Source organism: Cuculus canorus, chromosome 12 (genome assembly GCF_017976375.1).
Source record: "Cuculus canorus isolate bCucCan1 chromosome 12, bCucCan1.pri, whole genome shotgun sequence".
Classification (NCBI taxonomy): domain Eukaryota; kingdom Metazoa; phylum Chordata; class Aves; order Cuculiformes; family Cuculidae; genus Cuculus; species Cuculus canorus.
The window spans coordinates 13,582,440-13,603,681 of NC_071412.1; the positions used below are offsets into that span (position 1 = coordinate 13,582,440).

The following is a 21,242-nucleotide window of genomic DNA, read 5'->3' on the forward strand; positions in this document are numbered from 1 at the left end:
TGTGGTGAACTGTCTGTGCCTGCATCCTCGCTTTCCTCTTTGTAGAGTGCGAAAACCATAACCGCTTTTACTTCAGAATCCTTTACTTCAGATCCTTTTTTAAACAGATTGGAAAAACATTTTAGGTGAAACTGTTCAACAACTTAGTTTTGAAAGTTGTTTGGAATTCTGTAACCCAGACCTGTTTTTAAGGAAACAAAATGCAGTGTAACTACAGTTTGTACCTCACCTCTGGTGTTTGAATAAAACAAAGCGAATCTTTGAGCACTGGAGAGTTGTCATACCTGAACCTTATACCCAGTAGCATTAATTTTTGTAAGTATTTGGAGCTTTTGAGGCTTTAAGTGGATCTATATGAAAGAAAAAAATGTGCGCTCGCAGCCCGTAAGGTCAGGTGTCTCCTGAACTGCATCAGAAGAAATAGGGCCAGCAGTGCAAGAGAGGAGATTCTTGAGAGAGTAAAGTAGGGGGAGGAACCCTGCCTGGAGCCCTGTGTGCAGTTCTAGAAGGATATGGAACTGTTGCAATGGGTCCAGAGGAGGCCACAAAGATCATCAGAGAGCTGGAGCACCTCTGCTATGAGGACAGGCTCTGAGGGAGTTGGGGTCGTTCAGCCTGGAGAAGAGAAGGCTCTGGGGAGACCTTAGGTTACCCTTCAGTACTGAAAAGGTTTACGGGAGAGCTGTGGAGGGGCTTCTTACGAGGGCATGGAGTGAATGGCTTAAAATTGGAAGAGGGAAGATTTCAATTAGACATCAGGAAGAAATTCTTCATGCTAAGGGTGGGGAGGAACAGGTTGCCCAGGGGACGTTGTAGCGTCTCATCCCAAGAGATGTTCCAGGCCAGGTTCGGTGAGGCTTTAAGCACCCTGATCCAGTTGGAGGTGTCCCTGCCCGCGGCAGGGGGTGGAACTGAATGGGCTTTAAGGTCCCTTCCACCCGAAACCACGCTGTCATTGAATAAAAGGGGATGTGGTGGAGGGGGCCGTCTGTCCCCCTCCCTGCCGCGGGGGGGCGCTGGGGCGCCGGGGCTCCTCCCGGCCGCGGGGGGGGGGGGGGGGGCGGTGCTGAGGGCGCCGGGGCTCCTCCCGGCCGCGGGGGGGCGCCGGGGCTCCTCCCTGCCGCCGCGGGTGGGGCGCTGAGGGCGCCGGGGCTCCTCCCGGCCGCGATGGCGCAGCCGCCGCCTTTCTCCGCGCGGTTCCCGCCGCCGCTGCCGCCGTTCCGCCCGTTCCCGCCGCCCGCCCGGCCCTTCTCCTGCCCCGCCGCCCGCCCGGCGCCCTTCGCGGTGCCGCCTCCTCCTTTCCTCGTCCCGGCGGCGCCGCCCGATCGCGGCGCGGGGCCGCGGTTCCCGTGCTTCCCGGAGGCCGAGGAGGAGGCGCAGCGGCGCCGGGACGAGCTGTGGCTCTCGCAGTTCCTGTCCCGCCGGCGGCTCCCCTCGCCCCGGCCGCCCTTGCCGGCCCCAGGCAGCCCCGGCGGCGCCCGGGCGCTGGCGGTGTCGGCGCTGGGCCCGGTGTCGCGCCTGGCCGCGCTGTGCCGGGCGCTGAGGCGGCTGGAGGAGCGGCGGGACGAGCCCGGCTGGGCCCGCGCCAGGGATGAGGCCGAGGAGGCGCTGCGGGAGCTGCGGGATATCGTGCGGCCCCTCCGCGAGCCCGGGTTCCGCGAGGCGCTGCGCGGGAGGGCCGAGAGGGCGAGGAAGAGGAGGCTGAGGCTGCAGCGGAGGAAGCGAGAGCGGGAGGCGGCCCGGGAGGAGGAGGCGGCTCGGGCTGCCGAGAGGGAGGCCGAGATCGACCGGTGGCGGGCCAAGCGCATCCAGGAGGTGGAGGAGAAGCACCGGGTACGTTCATAGAATCGATAGGTTGGAAGAGACTTTTAGGGTAATGATGGGGGATGATGTGAGTGAGAGTTGCCCTGCAGAGAAGGGCTTGGGGGGTGCTGGTCGATTGAAGCTCGACGTGAGCCGGCAATGTGTGCTCACAGCCCAGAAACCAGCCGTGTTCTGGGCTGCATCAAAGGAAGCGTGGCCAGCAGGGTGAGGGAGGGCATTCTGCCCCTCTGTTCCTCTTTTGTGAGACCTCCTCTGGAATGCTGTGTCCAGTTCTGGAATCCTCAACATAAGAAGGATACAGAGCTGTTGGAACGGGTCCAGAGGAGGCTACAAAGATGATCGGAAGGCTGGAGCACACGAGGACAGGCTGAGAGAGTTGGGCTTGTTCAGCCTGGAGAAGAGAACGCTCAGAGGAGATCTTATAGCGACTTTCCAGTACCTAAAAGCAGCTACAGGAAAACTGGAGAGGAGCTATTCATAAAGGCCTGTGGTGATAGTATGAAGGGGAACAGGTGTAAACTGGAGAGGGGCAGATTTAGAGTAGACATTAGGAAGAATTTTTTCACCATGAGAGTGGTGAGACACTGGCACAGTTTGCCCAGGGAAGTTGTGGCTGCGCCATCCCTGGAGGTGTTCAAGGCCAGGTTGGATGAGGTCCTGGGCAGCCTGAGCTAGTGGAATGTCTCTGCCCCATGGTGCAGCCTCCCTGGGCCTCCTGCTCACCCTTCTGGGGCACAGGGTGGGGTGTCGGAGCAGGAGAGAGCTGCTGGTGACGGGCTTGCAGCGGGTGCTGCCTGGCCTGGGCGCCTGTACTTTGGTGGGTGCTGCTGGAGGCACACTAGGTGCCTGGCTGCAGCCCTGCATCATCCTTAAAAGCCTTGGGACTCTTAGCCTTGCTGTTCTCATGTCCCAGTCCATTACAATTGTGGTTTAGATGGAATATTGTGTCCAGCTCTGGACCCCTTAGCACAGGAAGGACATAAACCTGTGGGGACGAGTCCAGAGGAGGCCACTAAAATGATTAAAGTTCTGGAACACCTTACCTGTGAAGAGAGGTTGAGATAGTTGGGTTTTTTTGCCCTAGAGAAGAGAAGACCCTGGGGAGATCTTAGAGCAGCCTTCCAGTACTGAAAGGGACTCTAGGAAATCTGGAGAGGGGCTCTTTATCAAGGAGTGCAAGGGTAGGACAAGGGGGAACAGTTTTAAGCTAAAAGAGGGGAGATTGAGATGAGATCTTAGGAAGAAATGTTCTTCTGTGAGGGCGGGGAGGTGGGGAGACCCTGGCTCAGGTGTCCCAGTGGTGGCTGCCTCATCCCTGGAGGTGTTCAAGGCCAGGCTGGATGGGGCTTTGAGCAACCCGATCCAGTGAGAGGTGTCCCTGCCCATGACAGGGGCTGGAACTGGGTGGGCTTTGAGGTCTCTTCCAACCCAAACCATCCTATGAGTCTAATAAATTCACAGATTTGAAACACAGCTTTTTGGTCCTGTAGGATTTTATCAGAACGTGCCTTTGTAAGAATCAAAGGATGTTCCCCACCAGCGCAGGGGTTTCCAGGGCAGGGCAGAGCATTATGCATTGCCATTCTATGATTTCATAAAAAGTCACAGTTGACTTATGTGCTATGGCTGTGTTACTAGGAAGTTAATTTATTTTTGAGTGCTTAATCTTTTCAATAGTACCATTTAATTCTTGCCTACAGGGGATATTTCACGTCTGGTCTGGTTTTTTTTCTTTCGTAGGAACAAGAACTTAAGGCTGCTGCAGACAGTGTCTTATCTGAAGTGAGGAAGAAACAAGCAGACACAAAAAGGATGATGGACATTCTGCGCGCATTAGAAAAGCTTCGGAAACTGAGAAAAGAGGCTGCTGGCAGGAAAGGTTAATTACAAGATTTTTACCAAACTCTTTGTATTACTCACATGGGAAATAAGGTGATGCATGTGCCCTGTGCTGACTAGCAAGGTGCAGCTTGAAAAAGCTGTTTTATTAGTGATTTTAGTTTTGCAAGAATAGCTATAAAATGCTGAATACAGCGGTTGTGTTCCCCCATTTCCAAGCTTTTTCTTGTTAGAAGAATTTTTCCAGTAAGATAGTTGTTAGCAAGGTTAAGCTCATGTTCCTCTAAGATTTTGGCTAGTTTGCTCTTGCTCCTGATAACAGAGCCCCTTCTGAATCTGGAAAATTTAAAATTAATTCTGTTTCGGTTTAGGTGTTTGTCCACCCCCCTCGGCAGATGAAGAATTTGAAACTCAGGTGGAGAGTCTCAAGTCGTTGCTCAAAAATCGCACAGAGCTGTATGAAGCAGAGGAGAGAGCATTAAGAGTTATGCTGGAGGGAGAACAGGAGGAAGAAAGGAAGAGAGAAATGGAAAAGAAACAGAAGAAGGAAAGAGAAAAACTCCTACAGCAGAAACTTGAAATTGATTCCAAGCTGTTTGGGGATCCAGGTAAATTCTGCATGCCAAACTTACAGTATTTTTCCCTACCACACCCCCATCTCGTAGCCACTGGGTTTAAAATGCAGGCACAAAAATAGTTGAGAAAGAAATCATCCATTATGCTCTGAGGAAAGGATGGGATAAACATAGCGTGCTGTTAACGTGTGATGTAAGAAGAACTGCTTAGCTCTTCAGCATAGACTGCAGTATGTCTCTAGCTAATTTCACAGTGTTTTGCAAGACGAGTTTGGAGATTAAGCTGAAGTGAGAATAAACAGAAGACTTCCAGCACCCAACAGATGCTTTAGTCTGGTGATTTGCTAAGTGCGATTTGGGTAATCTGCAAAGATTCTGTGTCCATATGTTCCCCTTGTTAAGGGATGAAGGCAGGAAGAGTTTTGCTAGTCCTGAGTTGTCTCTGACAGCTCTGGTAAGGATGAGAAGTGCAAAATGTCTAAATAATGTCCTTAATATATTCTATACAGAAGTGATTTTGAGTTTTCGCTGGGGAATCGTGAATGAGCTGTCAGATTTGGGGTTTCTAATACTCGCCTGAAATTAAGATCTCAGTGGTTTATTGAACAATCTCTATGTTTGTATTTTAACAGATGAATTTCCTCTAGCCCATTTATTGCAACCCTTCAGAGAATATTACTTACAAGCTGAGCATTCTGTAGCTGCTCTAATTCAGATAAGGTAAAACCAAACCAAGTCTTTATTTTCTTATCAATGATGACAAGTGGTGTTTGTTGAGATTATAAAATTACAGTTTCTTAGTTTGTTAACTTCTCAGTATGGTTGTGCAATGAATTCTGTTTGTTTCAGTTGAAGATCAAGCTTCTTGCTTGATAGAGTTTTATTCAACAGATGCCTGTGAGGCAGAAATGATTTCCATGAATAACCATTCCATTTAATAAAACAGTGTTTATAATGCCAGTAACTGAAGGGAGCCTATGAGAAAGCTGTGGTGAACTTCTTACAAAGGCATGTAGTGATAGGATGAAGGGGAATGGCTTTAAATTGGAAGGGGGAAGATTTAGATTAGGCATTAGGAAGAAATTCTTTATGCTGAGAGTGGTGAGGCACTGGCACAGGTTGCTTGGGGAAGTATCCCTGGGGCCTTGAGCAGCCTCATCTGGTGGGAGGTGGAACTGGATGGTCTTTAAGGTCCCTTCTAACCCCAACCGTTCTGTGATTCTGTGATTTTCACGTTTGTTTATAAAAAAGAAGTTTCAGAGTACAGTTTATAGTGGTTTTGTGTATTGATTGATACAAAAAAATGCTTGTGTTGCGTATATTGTGGATCTTATTACCAAACTCATACCAGCTCTCCTCTTGAACAATGCTTTCTCTCTTAAAGGCATGAATGGGATCGGTACTTGGTGCCAGCTGATCACCCCGAAGGAAGCTGCATTCCTCCAGGATGGGTTCTTCCAAGTCTCCCCACAAATGACACTTGGGCAACAGCTGTCAGATAATTTAGTTGTAATTACATTAACACTGGAGGAATGTTTTGTTATAGTCACCAGTGTAAACACGAGAGGATCCAAAGTCTCATCCTCTCTTTTGTAGCCAGGTACTGGAATGTCTTGAGGAAAAGTGTAAGAAATGTTTTTGCCACCTGACTCTGCAGGGAAATACCTGAGCAAGTCCAAAGCTTGCTTACTCTTAAGTAAGCTTACATGAGCTTACTTCTCATGGTGCAGAATCATCGTCCCCCAGTGAGTTTGTATTAACAAATCTCAATCTTAATGAAGAAACATTGCTGACAAGAGTGTTTGTGCCAGTATTAACATCGTATTTGTTGTGGCTTTTATCTTCATAAGCCAAAATCCAGATGATAAAATCTCCAGAAATAAGGAAGGTAAAAGAAAAGAGGTCATTATTAACCATGTTTTTTTTCTTAAGTGAAGCATGTCAAGCATCACTGTCAAAATAGTTTCTGTATTTTTATGTGTAGAAACCAACCCATTACGAGTTTAAACAAGTTCTGAAGTGCAAGCAAGACAGATTTTTTCAATGCTAAAGCAGCTGGCTGACATTTTGCTTTTGTGGACTTAAACTGGTACCACAACATGAAAAAATCCCATTTGTGGTGAAATAGGTCAGCCAGCCATGTGAGCACATAGAAATTTGATGAATAAGCCTGCTGGAAAAAGCACTGAAATCTGAAGTCTAACCTGCTGTAATTGTTTTGCCTGTATAGCTGTTTTTGTATAGGGACAGTTCGTGTATATAATTGATTAAAATCGCGGCTCTATTTTGTAAATTGTTTTTTCTACAGAATAAATGAATTTTTTTGTTTGAAGCATTTTTACTCCAAGGGGGAGATTTGTTCTGGTACTTGGCATCAAATACAACTCCAAGGTGGAGAGAATTGCTGGCAAAAGGTTTGTGTGAAAGAACTTCTACTTCCTACAAGGTGTCAGAGGCACCTCATTTCAGAGCTTTCAGTCTTCTGGGCAGTTTGCTTGGCACGGCTGTGGGCATATGGATTTGGAGCTTTGCTGGTCTATACAGATTGTTGTGATATCTTCCCAGGGCTGCAGTCGTTATTCTTGTTTCGCCCTAATGTGTGGGAATGGATTTAATCTCCTGTTCCTTACCTCTTCGCATCATGACAGTGTGTAATTCATGGAGGAGGCAACATGGAATTGCCTGAATTCAACATGTAATGTTAGTAGTTTCTTGGCTGAAGCTTTGCATTGATTATTGTTAGTAAGAGCACACATTTGATAGAATTATTCTGGTCACAGAGGTCTGCAGATCATATTCACGTGTATCTTGCCTTCCTATAGCACCCCAAAATACAGATGTCTCTGAGGTCCTCTGGACATGGAGGTTCAAGATTTTGTGTCGATACATCTTCCCAGCCTTGCTCACACTTCTAGCATCTCGTTGCTCCAAGACCTAAGGGTGGAGAGTCTCACCAGATGAAAAAGCAGAAGTTCAAATAGCATTAAAGCAATTGCAGAAACACTGCTTTCAGTGCAGGGAGCTTCATGACCAGAGGATGCTCTGCTTACATAGTTAGGCTCGTTATCCCATCAGCGTGTCTGATGGGACAGACTAGCAGCTTCAGCTACGATAATCTTAAAACTGTCAGTGTCAGGTGCTTGTCTGACGCTGCAGGAGTTTAAAGAACTGAGCAGCAGATAAGCAGGCATCGTAGACACAACCTTGTTCTCCCTGCCCTGCAAGAAGAGTTTCATGATTTCGTCTGACGGTAAGAATAACTGTATATTAATAAAATTAGGACTTAAAATGCCAGCAGATGATGTACATTTAGCATGTTTCGATCTCTAGCTTTCTGTAGTTTGTAATACATATTTGCTCTTACCTAATGACATCTGCATTAAGATGTTTGAGTGAGGAAGATTTTGAAGCCACAGATGGAAGAGGAATATTTAAAATCTTACCCTCTCTCTATGTATTTTATAGTTCTTAAACTCTTATGTATTCATATTTAAGATTCAAATCTAAGTACAGTATTTCCTACTATTTTTAAGTTTTAAAATATTATATCCCAGAAGAAGGGTTGGTTATGAATTTTTGAGGCTCATTTACATCCTGTTCCTTCCCTGGTCCTGGTAGTGTTTGAGTTTCTCACATCTTTAAGGCACATCATCTCTCTGATAGGGGTTGGTTTGTTTGCCAGCCTGCGTCTCTGATATGAAAGCCAGCAGGGCTGGCGTGAAGCAAATGACACCAGAATGCTTGCAGGAGTTGCTTTCTGGTACAAGTCAATGTTTGCCACTGACTCTTTTATTTTTGTCTCATTTTCATCACTTCTCACCTGAAGGTACTTCTTTTTTTCTAAATAGCATTTTGGGGGATTCACACTCACAGGAGCCTTTCTCAGCACACAGTATTTCAGCAGTGAAATGCAATGAGATACAGTACTACAATCTCTGTATTTTCTTTGTCCTGTCTTCAGACACACCCACTGCCCATCTCCATCCCTTAAAGTTCAGTTTAAAACCAAGAAAAGCACTTACAGGTGACAGATGACAAAGTGCTCTTTTCCTTTGCGCCTTTGTACTGCACAGCTTTTGGGATGAGCTGATTTACAGCCAAGTAACAAGTGGTGGGACAGGGGGAAATGGCCTCAAATTGTGCCAGGGGAGGTTTAGACTGGATATTTAGAAAAATTCTTTACTGAAAGGATTGCCAAGCACTGGTAGAGGCTGCCCAGGGAAGTGGTGGGGTCACCACGCCTGGAGGGATCTAAAAAGATGAGTAGATGAGGTGCTTAGGGACATGATTTAGTAGTGAACTTGGGTTAATGGTTGGACTTGATGATCCTAAAGGTCTTTTCCAAACTAAATGATTCTGTGATTCTGAGGGTCCATCCCACTTGCAGGGGCTGCTCAGCCATGCAGAGGAGCTGCTGAAAGCCAGGGAAAGACGGCTTTGTTGGCTGATGTTGTCATGCCTTGTCTTTGTCAGTGCTGACGTGGTTTGTAACTTAGGCTGAGCCCTCTTAGGCTGGGGAGCAGATGGTCTGGCTCCATGCAGGCTCCCAGCACGTTGCCTGTGTCGCGTGTTAGCAGCAGCACATGTGTAGGAGCTACAAAGCTGGTTAGGGGCTCTGCCTGCGTTACAGCCCCGGTATTAAAGTCTGCTGGCGTAAGCAGGCAAGCCACAACTCTTCTGTAATTCCGATAAGAGCAACTGAGCTGCACTGAGCAATTATGTGTGTCACTCTTTGTGGGCTGGAAGAAGTTTCTTAGCACTTTGCTAACTTAAGAAACTACCTTGAATGCCATTTCCCATTTTAGATCTGTACTCTTGCATTAAACCAGCAACATTTTCTTCCTTGTATACATTTATCTACTTATTTTCCTTTTTGTGGAATGTTTATCCTTGTTGAAATAGAAGCCATTTCTTTTTAAAGGGGGAAAAAAAATAGGTAAAAGTGCTTATGGATGTCACACCACGTATTTATTCTGAGAACGACTGTGGAGCACTGCTGAGATGAACAGGGCTGGGTGGAAAGTTGACCTCAGCTCTTGTCATTTGACAATACATAATGGAAATTATTTTGTACACTGTTGATGCTGGGAAGCTGAGAATCAGAGGCTTTGTGCAGCAAGTGGTAGCTTTGTACTAAACTGAGACATTTATAGAGAGCTGATGGCTGTTCCATTGCAGCAATATTCGCCACCATTCCCAGTTCATCAGAAATTTTTCTTTTTCCCCTGCTATTCCTCATGTAGAAAAAATTACTGCACCTACAATGACTCAATGGTTCTTAAAAGCTAATCTGACGTTAAAGTGGGTTGTTTGACCTCCCTGTAACACCACAGCTCGCTCGATGCAGGATCGTCCTTGTCAGGCTGTCAGTAAGCTGCCGGGGCGCTGGAGGGGCTCTGTGAGCTTAGCAGCATGCGGCCTCGTGCCTGAGCTCTGTGACCATGGGTCCTCTGAGGTCACGCAGAGAGAGGAGACCTCCAAGGTGTCTTCCTTGGCTGTGGTTTCTGCCTCCATAACTAGAAAATGTGCTTGGTCTGACCCTGGCCTGGGGAAGGGACTGTGCGATGGGCAGCGGAGGGAGAGGCAGGAGGAGGGATGGAAAGCAGCGGGGCATGCATGGAGGTGGAAGGGGAGGAGAAGAATGCTCAGGATCTCTGGCCAATGAAGCTGTCAGCTTGGTCAGGTCCTGCTGGCTCAGGCTTGGAATAGCATAGGTTAGTTCAGACAAATCTTCCCAATATAAGTGATTAAGAATTTTCAAACCTGGGCATTGCCCACAGTGATTCTTAGTTGACTGACAGCATCTCTGCATTCCTTTTACCAGCCTCACTCGAAACCGCTCGTCTTTCTCTCCTTCCACCCAGCTGAAAAGGTGCTGGTTCTGCCTTTTACAGTTTTGTTTTGTCCCTTCTTCCAGCAGCAAGAAATCAGGTGGCAGCGATGAGCTACCTGGATGACATTCCCTTTCGGACAACCATGAGCCTCCATGGAGACTCAGGGGAGGAAAACACTTTAATCACTGCGCCGGCCATCGAGCTGCCCGACTGCACCGACATCCTCATGAGCACCATGGTGAGTCGCTCTGCCTGCATCCACACTTGGATTCGCTTCTGGGAGATTCTCAAAGTGGGGGATACTCAAAGGGATGTCAGTGGTATTTGCCTTTTCTTGCGAAAGAGAGGAAGGGAAACCTTTCCTCCTAATTGAGCTCCTCTTAACTGGCTGGTTTGCAGGAGTGTGAGGAGGCAAGGATGATTTGTGGTGGGTAAGAGTGGGGTTGGGTTTCTTTAATCTCATCTGAGCAGGAGGGCTAGCTCTTTTGGGGATAGGAGGATGAACTTCAGGCTCTGCTCTGGGAATTTTTCTGATCTGGAATCATCTCCATCTCATTTATTAATAATATTTATTAAATCTTTATTAATAAATCTAGCAGAGATGTAAGCAGGCAATACTACCTGTGCTGGCAACACACGTATATTTTTAAAATATATATGTATATACATTATATAGCTATATATAATAGTCTGTGATCTTCCATGTTGCTCAGTCCTAAGCTGCTTTTGAATCCACAACTGTTGCTCTAACAGGTCTTTCACAAATTTTGAAGCCCAGTACAGCAACTCGAAGGAGCTGTCTGTGCTCTGGAAGGGGGTAGGAAGCCTTTCCGCATACAACTGAATTGAAGGTGTGGAGCTGTCTCTCCAGGCTCACAGGTGCTACAAGCACAGCTCTGGTCAGACAATTTCAGAAGTACTTTGTGTGTTCAGCCTTAAGGAGTGTCGCCCATAGATGGGGTCAGTGCACTTCATGGGGGAAGGTGATCTGGGTGATCCCAACCAGCCTCTGCTCACTCCTGGTGATGGCTGAACCAGCACTAAACCCCACATCTGGCTTTTTGTGAGCTCAGCCTTGTTCATCCATCTCCCAAACGTGACACATCCCAAATCAGCAGGATGTGTTTAACATGAAGAGTCACCTTGTTGTTCATTTCAAGTGATTTCTCCAAAGCAAATGCTAATGCATGCATTTGTTTGCCTCCTGCATAAAGGCAGGTGATGGTGTTCATCCCCATGGACCAGCTGAGGTGGTCCACCATCCCATCCTCCCCTGGGAAACCCACAGCCTTGTGTTTCTCCCTGGTTGGGGACACGTCAGTGCTCTCCGCTAGGGCTTAAATGATTGCGCTGGTGGTCTGGGCTGATCCTTCTAGAGGCATGTGGTGTTGCTTTATTCGGGAAGGCAGGTTTGGGTCCGTGCTGACAAGTGACAGGGAGCAGTAAAAACAGCATTCCTGGGCTGTGAATGTACTTGCCTGCCTGTCTGAAGGAGACCTTGTTTGGAGAACTCTGGACAGGCAAGCCTTGTTTGTTCCAGGAAAACCCTCAGATTTCAGTCTCAAACACGCTTATATTTTAAGCCAGACTATGTGGAAATGATGACTCTGTTCGGGCACTGGCTGAGCCCCCATTGCCGCTGGAGACTCCTGTGGCCTGTCCTGCTTTTGCCCAAGGTGGCATCTGTCCCCTTGGTGGCTCCCAAGCCACCGTGCCCAATGTGAATGAGTGCTGTCGCCTTCCACAGCAGCTAAACTGACACAAAAGCATCTCTAAGTGTGAGATATCTATCAAAAGAATTGTAGATATGACTCAAAACAGGAATAACTTTGTAGCCAGACTTTTTGCAAGTGTAAATTTGGGGAGTCCCTATAGGGATGAGGCTGGTTCTGCCCAATCCTTCGGCCCTAGTGCCTGCAGCCAGCCCGATACTCAGGGAAATGGAAGCCGATAAAGGAAAGACACAGCCTTTAAGGTGTCTGTGTGAAGCAAGCGGTTTGCTTGATGCTGTGTGGTCTGATTTCAGATGCCCTCACCAGCTGTTTCTCACTCTTCCACAGCACGACTTCTCGCTGGAAAGAAAAGTGCTTTACTGGGTCGAGGTGGCCTCTCAGAAGCAAACCTCGCAGCATCAGGTCACCTCGGAAGTCGTCCCCACGGCTCCACCGTGCTGGCTACTGCTGGTGGACCCTGCTGAGAGCTACGGAGGGAGAACACGTGATGGGGCGATGCGGCGCTGCATCAGCCTGAGCGCTGCTGACAGCAGCTACGGGCACACCAAGGGCAGAGGTGCCTTGTCCGACTCCGAGAGTGAGACCCGGCACTCGGAGGAGGACGAGTACTCAGAGGATGATGAATACTCCTCAACCTCCTGGGAAGAGAATGACAAGGATGAAAAGGTTTCCAGGAGGAGAAATTCTGGGAGATCTGTGCCTCCACGTCCCACCTTTTACCAGGCCCGACCAAAGACATCACCTGGCTTGCTGGAGCCCTCACCAGAGAATGTCAACCATCACCTGGCTAATCCAGACCCAAGCAAGCAGAGAAGATCCATGGTGATATTTAACAACATGAAGAATGAGCTGGAAGCAGCCAGGAGGAAGCTGGCTGCTTTGGTGCATCCTCTGAACAGAGCCACCACAGAGAAGAGAGGGATCCTGGTTCCACAGCTGCTCCCTCAGCGTCCCCGCACCAGCCGTGGTGTCAAGTACGGGCCAGCCACAGCCCAGCTGGGGAACTTGGTGCCAGTTCCTCCGACTACAGCCGCACCGATCCCTCCAATCAAACGGCATAAGCCCATGGTGCCGGTGAGGAGCTTCCTTCTGGTAGACCTTTGCTTCTTGCTGGGACAGGAGGGGTGCGGAGGGCATTGAATAGGTCCCATTTGCTGGAGTCTGGCCAGCAAAATGGAACTGAAATGGGGCTTTGAGAACATTAAGCACATGAGAAGTGGCTGGCAAGTTTTCAAAGAATGAAGGAAGGGGTTTTTTTTCCAGGATTTAAAGGCAAACTTTCAGGGAGGATGTTTACTTGCTCTGTCCTAGCAAAAATATCTGGTTTTCCTAACAAGCAAGGCATCTTATTTGATTTTTCAAGTGAAACACTTAAAAAACCAAGTGAAATAAGATTTTTTTTCACCCCACTTTCCTTTCTATTTCCCCCTCTAACAGATATAAATGCGGTTTATGGGGAAACGCCCCTTAACAGCTGCCACAGCTACTCCTCGTGCCAGCCCCAGAGAGAACCTGGGGCTTGAATGGAGAGGAAACCAGGCTCTTTCTGTGTCCTGTCTGTTCTGTGTGTCCCTCATTCCCTGTCGTGCCCTCCTTTACCCCATTTTATAGGTGGAAAAGGCCACTTCATCTGACTCCTCTTGTAATATCTCTGTGGCAGCACCAGTCTGTCTTTTCTTTAAAGTAGAAAACTTCAGATTTCATAGTCCTACTAGAAATAAAAAAAATTTCATGATAGGGACAGTGATGTGAATGATGGAGTAAATATTGCTTCCCATCACCTTAAATCTGAATTGTGCCATGATTTTTGAGAAATCACACCTCATCCAGCTACGTGAGAGATTTAGGAGATGAATTACTGAAAATGCACAGTTAAAAGCATCAGACATGTGAAAGGCCGGGTTATTGATAATGCAGTTACATTAGATGTAGGGTAATTAAGGAAAGATTAAATGCCCATGTGTATTTATACACTAAATAGCTGTTGTAACTGATTGCTAACTCATTGCCCACCCTGCTCAGCTGCTGTTCCAAATGGATCGTGCCAAATACTAAAGCCTCATAGTTAGGTGAGCATTTCTATGTGCAAGATCATTTCTGGAGTTGGCTTTGTAACAGAAACCTAAATAAATCTGATAAACAGCACAGGTACAAACAGGGCATCAGGGGAGTATCCTCCTGCCCAGGCTGCTGCATCACCTGTCTGCGGGCAGCGTGCCTCTTGCTTGGCTGGTCAAGGATGAGCATGGCATTTATTGCTGGAGAGGTACCAGGATTCCCAGGAAAAAAGGAAGCTGCTTTGTCTCACTTTGCTCCATGAATCCTCCTGAACTCTATTTTCTCTTATCTGTATCTATAGATGAGCCTGGATTTAATAAAGTCCAGTCTCCTTTGATGCCCAAGAGAGTTTGTTCCATGTATGGGAATTTTTGTTTTCTGAAGAGAGAAAGGTAACTGCCAGTGTACGGAAGCATTGCTTCAGCTTGGGTTGTTTAGCATCATTTCATAAGCTGGAGCAAGAAGACCATCTGCTGTTTTTTTTTCTTGCAGTCCCTCAGCCCCTACGCCTGCCTCCCCCCTGCCTCCATGCCTGCGCGACCTCTCAGTTCCCACAGATCCCAGCCGGATTCGGCAGCTGACCTGCTCTCGGCGCTGAGCCAAGAGGAGCGAGACCTCATCGAGCCTGTTATAGCCTTGGGCTACCCTACTCGCAAAGCCATCCTCACCCTCCAGAAGACTGGAAGGCAAAGCTTAAGTCAGGTTGGTGGAGCTGGCATGATGCTGTGGAAAGCTTTTGGTCAAGAAAAACTTGATTTTCATGGAGAAAGGGATGGGTTTCTTGCTTGGGGTGGACTTCTGATGGCCTTGGCTTTCCCACTTTAGTATCAGACCTCAGTTGGCAGGGTTTGCCGTGAGATCACATCTGTACTTTTGCTGTAATAAAACAGCCATGAGTTGCTTTCAGCTTTTCAGCAAGCAATAATGGCTGGGTAACCTTATCTGTTCAGTCTGTTGTATGGAGCATGGTGTCCTTGTGAAGTACAAATTGTGCCCCCATATATGGAAACTTTTTGCACATCATTTTTTCCCAACTGTTAGATTTGTATGATTATTGCCATGGCTCATCCTGTTAGAGCGGGACTGTATGAATACCTCAGAGATTTGTCTGGGCTCCCTCCAAATCACAAGTTCCCTGCGTTGGAGCAACCAGGGAATCCTTGCAAACATTGCAGCTGGATCCCAGAGCTCTTTTCCTGAGGAACCCTCTATAATAACCATTTCCTAAGGTCTCTGCCTGTCCAGACAAACCCTCTGTGGTCCAGGTGGGCTCAGAGCATCCATGCCATGAGGGATACTGCTGGCTCTGCCCTTCTGCTTTGGCAAGCTTCGTGTTCCCAGCAGAGGATATAATAGGCCTAACGTATCCAAGTAGCTCTTGCAGAGAGAAGGGCCTCGATTGCAGCTTGAGAAGACGGCCATCCACCAGTATTTGCTCATGCCAGGGAGCAGAAAAAGACCCTGGGTGGAAGTGTGAGTAGGCACAGCACCAAGCAGTCACTGTTGGGTGCCAGTCCCATTCCCATGCTCCCAGGAGCCTACTGTTCTGCGTGGGCCAGCTCTTACCCGTCTCGTCGGTGCCTGAAGCTGCTCTGTAGCTGAGTCATCCTGCAGCTTCTGGCTCCCTCCTGAGTCACCCCAGCTGGACCAGCTCCCCAAACCCTCAATGGTGTTTCAGATGAGCCTTGCTACAAGCTGAGGTGGGAAGGGAAGCTTTATTTCTTCAATTCATAAAGGTTTAATCTAGGAAGAGGGAGATGGGCATGAGCCCAGCCCATGTTCTTTGCATGCAAAAGTATCTTGTAGCAACTGCTGTCTTCAATTTGAAGAAGCAGCACATCTTATTAAGGATGGAAATGGGTACAATCTGCTGCCTTCTCTGTAAATGCAGGGACTTGCATCCTCTTATAGAGGTGATTAATGCATCAAATTACAAGGTCTGCCTTATATCCTGTGCCTTCTTCACCAGAAGCTCCTGTCTGTCCCATTTATGACCAATACAACCAAGATAAAATGTAAGGCGTAGAACCTCCATGTGTCTCTTATGAGTACGAAAGTGCCAAATTAGGCTAACCTTCCCGGAAAATATGTTTCAACTCAAGCGAAAAACAAGAGCTGTCAGCACTCTTCATTGATTGCTGGAGTCATGCGGGGTTTCAGTGTGTGATGATGACAGCTTCAATAGTGAAGACTGATTGTAGTACCACATGGTAGCCAAAAATTGCTCAATTTCCTTGCAGTGTCAGGTCAAATTGCCCAAACCCACCCTGGTGGAGAAGGCAACTTTGCTGCTTTAAGGAGGCAATGCCTTCCAGTTTTGGTGGAAGAGTCTCTGTAAAAGGCTCAAGTAAGGTACTAGCCCCAATGTGCCATAAGTTCATCATCTAGGGTGTCATGGCCCTGCATTAGCTGTCCCTGCTGGTGGTGGCTCCTCGAGCCTCTCCAATGCTTGCAAATGTTGTGTTCTCAGTGGCAGCATCTGCAGCAGTGAGTTGAGCAGAGCTGTCTGCCACGGTGCTGACTGGGGTTTTCCTGTCCCCTCAGAGAGCCTCTGTCCCTGGAGGCTCAGTGCCTGAGGGGTAGTGCCCACCAGGTTTTTGCATTCCTGGAGCAAACCATTCTGCAAGACTGGAGAAGTGCTTGCCCTGTTCTTCCGTGATGGAATCAGTATTTGTTTCTTTGGTGGTTTTGGCTCATGATTTTTTCCATGCCAGCAGTTTGTAGTCCTTGGTCCAGCTGGGCTGGTGTAGTGCTGGCAGTAGTGCTTTGCTCTTCTTAAGCAGCCAGTTGCTGGAGCACTTTAAGTACAGATCTTATGGTGATGAGCTTTTCTGATGAAAAGCTTCAGCCAAAGTGGTTCAGAGGCATGGAAAGTAAAACCCAGCAGAGAAGGGATTTCCTTTACTTCACTGCATGTGCTCGTCTTTATTTTGAAAAGCTGCATTGCTGCACATGACATCAAGCGGTAGCGAATGAGGGAAGAGATAAATCAGCAGGTTACTAATCTATCAGAGCCTGGAGGTCTTCTCACAAAGCTTTCCCTGCACAAGCAGTTTGCGACAAGGCTATTGGTTTGGATGTGTAACAGATAAAGCCAAACTCTCCAAGAGTACCAACACTGGAGGAACGTTACACCTAAGCGTGATAAGGAGCCTCCTTGAGACCTAAAAGGGGAGAAGGAGGTTCCAGATGGCAGTGGCACCTCCTCCTCCCCAGCAAGTGGTGGGGCTGGTATCAGACCCAGGGGGTCAGGAGGTCATCGCATTTTAAAAAAATGGTTTTGTTTAATCTTCAGGATATATATATATTATTTATTGTTACCAATAAAAACCACTGAGTTGAGAACTACACCAGTTTCAGGCTGGGCTTGAACAACACGCCAGGCTGCCAGGACTGGCCGTGAGCACGGTGAGTGGCTGTCCCTGCTGCGACTGGGCAAGAAAATACAGCAATGATCTGGGATGTTTAGTTAGTCAGGTAGCAAGGAAAATCAAACCAGGTTATGAATGCCAATAACTATCTAATTTTTGAGTTAATAAACTTCTTAAGGCTGACGTTTCTTAAAATTCTTAATCTGCTCTTCATCTAAACTACATCAACTCAATGCCTGAGGGACTTTTTTTGGCTTTTTCATATATTTTATGCTCTTTTACTGAATCCTTCTTGACTGGGGAGGGTGGAAGTCTGTGTGCTGGTGGATCTGGGGAGATCAGAATCAGCTTCTCCTTGGATGAAGATGACATGGCTTCAGGGAGACTCATGGGATGTTTTTATTCCCCCTGTTATTGTATAGTACATTTATTATTGTCTGTCCCATAACTTTCTGGGTAGCGAATGATTCTCGTGGTATTTAAAAGATACCACTGGGAATAGTGCTGTCAGCACTCCAAGAACAACGAGGAAATCCAAAAATAACTGTTCACTTTCAGCAATGACAGCTCATGGGTCTCCCCTGGGGTGGGTTTTGTGCTTGGTCCCTGGAGCAAACCCGTGGGCGCCCGAACCCCGGCACATCAAAGGGATGCCGGGTCGGCCGAGGTTAGACATCTCACCGGGATAGGCTCTGCTTCACCCCCAAGCCTGGAGGTCAGTTCTTTGTATCTCAGATGGTTCAGATGTTTGGTTTGCTCCTTGTCCTCCCTTCCTCGTTCCCATTCTCACCCTGGGAGAGTGGAGGGCACTGAGATATTGTCTTCTCCCAGTGGGAGTCCTGCTGATGGACAGACCACCCTGGCTGAGCATCAGACGACAGCCAGCAGGACAGTGCTGGCCCAGGGCCTCCCCACAAGCACACCTCTGGAATGCACTCGCTCCCTGTGTCTGTGAGGTTGGATTAACCTGGATTGTCATCTTCTACAGATCTTGAGCTACCTGGGTGCCTGTGACCGCCTGCTGAAGCAGGGCTACGAGGAAGGGCAAGTCGAGGAGGCCATGGAAATGTTCCAGTATTCGGAGAAAAAGGTCAGAGTTGGATGGCCCAGCCCAACCTTCAGACTTGGTTTTCCAGGGGGCTGCACACTCCTCTCCTCCTTTGCTGCCCCTTTCGCAGCCTCCTGGCCTGTCAGACCCATTGCCCTGTGAGCAGTGAGCCCACACTCAGAGCAGTCCCCCAGGGCAGCATCACTGTAAGCAACCATTGAGAAGGACACCCGCTCCATTGCTGTTCTCCATCCGTCCTCTTACCCACTGTGCAAGCACAATGCTCTCTCAGCTCCTGTGCCTCGAATCCCCCACCCTGAGCCCACCAGCACTCGTGCTCCCAATCTCCATCCCTCCTCCCTCTTTGTATTCACCATGTAGGAAGATCCACGGTGGCACACTGGGTGCGGGTCTCCACCAACAATCTTCTCCTGGGTGTAGTGAAGAGCTGGGATGGGAAAAAAGCTGCTGGAAATTTGGGCTGGTGGTGTTTCACGTGATGCTGACAGCTCGTAGGTTTGCTGTCTCATTAGGGCTGTGGCAGCAGGAGGGTGCCTGGTCTCAGTGTCAGGCAGGGGGTTATTTATTGAGGACATGGCTCTGGGAAGTGCTGTGGTGCTGGGGCCCAGCCCGAGCAAGGGGGGGATGCAGAGCAAATTAAATCCAGTTTATACTCACTGCCTTCCCCTGGTGTCCTTATAATGCAGGCAGTCACTTGCATGGAATTCATGTTAAACTTTATATGGAGTAAGTGAAGCAAGAGGCTGACTTTATTAAATATTTCTGATTTAAAAAGATGACATAAAGGCACCCTTTTAAATGCTAGCAGTTGTATGTGTGGCCTCACTCTGCTGTTGGCAGTGGCACTAGGAGTGCCCTTCAGTGGTAATACAACCCGGCCACATTGTCTGGCTGCAGCCTCGTCACCTAATGCTGTTTCTGCTGCAACTCTGTGATAAATCCATCCTATAACCCCATGATACCATCACTCCTTTCTCTTCCTTCCTCCTCCAGGCAGCTGAATTCTTGCATTTGTTATCTCAGTTTAACGATATGGGTTTTCAGCAAAATGAAATCAAAGAAGTTCTTTTGCTTTGTGGGAACCAGAGGGAGAAGGCGCTGGAAGAGCTCGTGATGAAAGCCCAGTGACCAGTAGTCACAGCTTCCCCTCTCCAGACTGGACCACCAAAGGACTCGGGTGGGTCAGCACGCACTTACCCTTCTACTGCTCCATCCCCACCCCGAGAAGCACGGCTCACCAGACACAAACTTCAAAGCATCAGCCTGGTGTCTCCTCTTGTTTTATGGACATCTGTCATAAGTATGTTTGTCACTGCACTAAGGCAAAGGCTTTATAGCAGAAGTGTTTATCTCTTCACCCACACATCTCTACCCTTGATCATCGTGGCTTTTTAGATTAGATGCAGTAAGATCTAAACCACTTTTGGCTTAGATTTTGCAAAACCCAAACCCCAGTTTTCTCCGACTACCTGGGGTGATGAGTGTTGTGTTTTCAAGTACAATCAAATGTGGACTCTTAGAACATTACATAAAACAAAAGAGTGTTTTCACAAAAACTGAGGGCTCCTACAGAAACATTTGTTGATTCTTGGGAATAGTCTCAGCTGACTTAGTCATGGTTGGATATCATAATTGAAATCCAGTCCAATCACATTAGCTTCTCCTTTAAACCAGAAACATGAGAACAGGACACAATTCAGTGAGGGTAAGGAAAGAAAACAGGCTGCCCTTGCTCTAGAAATACATGAAATTTATCCAATGCCATGAAAAATGGCTTATGCAAGGGTTTATTCTCAGGCAATTTCATGAAATCAGAACAGAGAGGGAACAACTCAGCTGCCCTCGTGCTCTGCCCAAATGAGGAAAATTCAGGGGATGCTTCCCTGAGCTATAGAGACAGTGACTCCAAATGAAGTTAGGCACAAATCTCAGCGTCAGAGAAATCTGGATGCCATGGTGTATTTTTGTGTGTAACTGAAGGACAGAGAATGGGAGATTCAGATCACCTTACGGGACATATCTCTTGGCTTGGCAGTGGAACAGTGGACAGTGTTTTCACATAAAAGTATATTATTTTCCTGTGAATTAGATATGGGTGTAATTTCTTTGAGTAAAGATGGTTGGAGGGGTCCTTCTGAAATGTATTTTTGTCTTTTGCTGTGAAAATGCCAACTGGCACAACCTAGCAGAGAAAATCCTTTATTGGTTGCATTAGTACCATTTTTCCATTGAATCCTTCCAAACTATTTCCTAGCCCATGGGAAAACAGTGTGTCCCTTCTCTGTGTATATCTAAGGTAGGTGCCAAACACCAGCAGGAGGTCACAGCCCTCCTTGGCTGCCTTTATCCTCGCCTGGGAAGGAAACTTGGCATCCAGGTTTTGGTGGACTTGACCCACCCATACCTCTAGGACAAGAGGGAATAGGCTCAAGCTGCACCAGGGGAGGTTTGGATTGGATACTAGGAAAACATTCTTCACTGAAAGGGTTCTCAGGCACTGGAAGAGGCTTCCCAGGGAAGTGGTTGAGTCACCATCCCTGGAGGTGTTTAAAAGATGATTTTTAAATACCTGGAGGTATTTAAAAGTAGATGAGGTGCTCAGGGATATGATTTAGTAGCAGATAGGTACAGTTTGGCTTGATGATCTCAAAGGTCTTTTCCAACCTAGTGATTCTGTTATTCTATGCTTTATACCTTCTCTCCTTTAACGGCTTTGAAAATGAGAACGTGGCACCTTGTATGGCCAACAGAGATATCTGTGGGGAGCTCACAGGCTCTTCTTGGAGCTCCCAGCCCTGTTTTTCCTCCAGCTTTCCCTTGGTTATACAAGCTTTTATTTTTGATACAGCCCTTATAAGGCAAGTCCGTTCCACAGACAGCTTTTTGTTACATTCGTCCTTGCCAAGATGATGTCACCTTAAAAAAGAAACTTGCAAAAG

The 21,242-nt window shown here is 47.6% G+C and overlaps 2 protein-coding genes across 3 annotated transcripts; both read left to right on the top strand.

Annotated features, from left to right (window-relative positions):
- Positions 1 to 1,125: 1,125 nt before the first annotated feature.
- PDCD7 (programmed cell death 7) lies at positions 1,126 to 5,756 on the top strand. Its single transcript, XM_009565102.2, has 5 exons — positions 1,126 to 1,833; positions 3,565 to 3,703; positions 4,035 to 4,271; positions 4,871 to 4,958; positions 5,623 to 5,756. Exons 1-5 carry the CDS (start codon positions 1,168 to 1,170, stop codon positions 5,738 to 5,740), a joined length of 1,248 nt encoding a protein of 415 aa, XP_009563397.2. The 5' UTR covers positions 1,126 to 1,167; the 3' UTR covers positions 5,741 to 5,756.
- A 1,573-nt stretch (positions 5,757 to 7,329) lies between these two features.
- Positions 7,330 to 19,431, top strand: UBAP1L (ubiquitin associated protein 1 like). 2 transcript variants are annotated; one of them, XM_009565088.2, is made up of 6 exons: positions 7,330 to 7,488; positions 10,159 to 10,310; positions 12,133 to 12,879; positions 14,356 to 14,565; positions 18,223 to 18,324; positions 19,297 to 19,431. In XM_009565088.2, exons 1-6 carry the CDS (start codon positions 7,473 to 7,475, stop codon positions 19,429 to 19,431), a joined length of 1,362 nt encoding a protein of 453 aa, XP_009563383.2. In that variant the 5' UTR covers positions 7,330 to 7,472. The 2 variants fall into 2 exon arrangements, with proteins under 2 accessions (XP_009563383.2, XP_053933347.1); XM_054077372.1 differs by having other exon boundaries at positions 7,355 to 7,488; positions 10,156 to 10,310.
- The last annotated feature ends 1,811 nt before the right edge of the window (positions 19,432 to 21,242 follow it).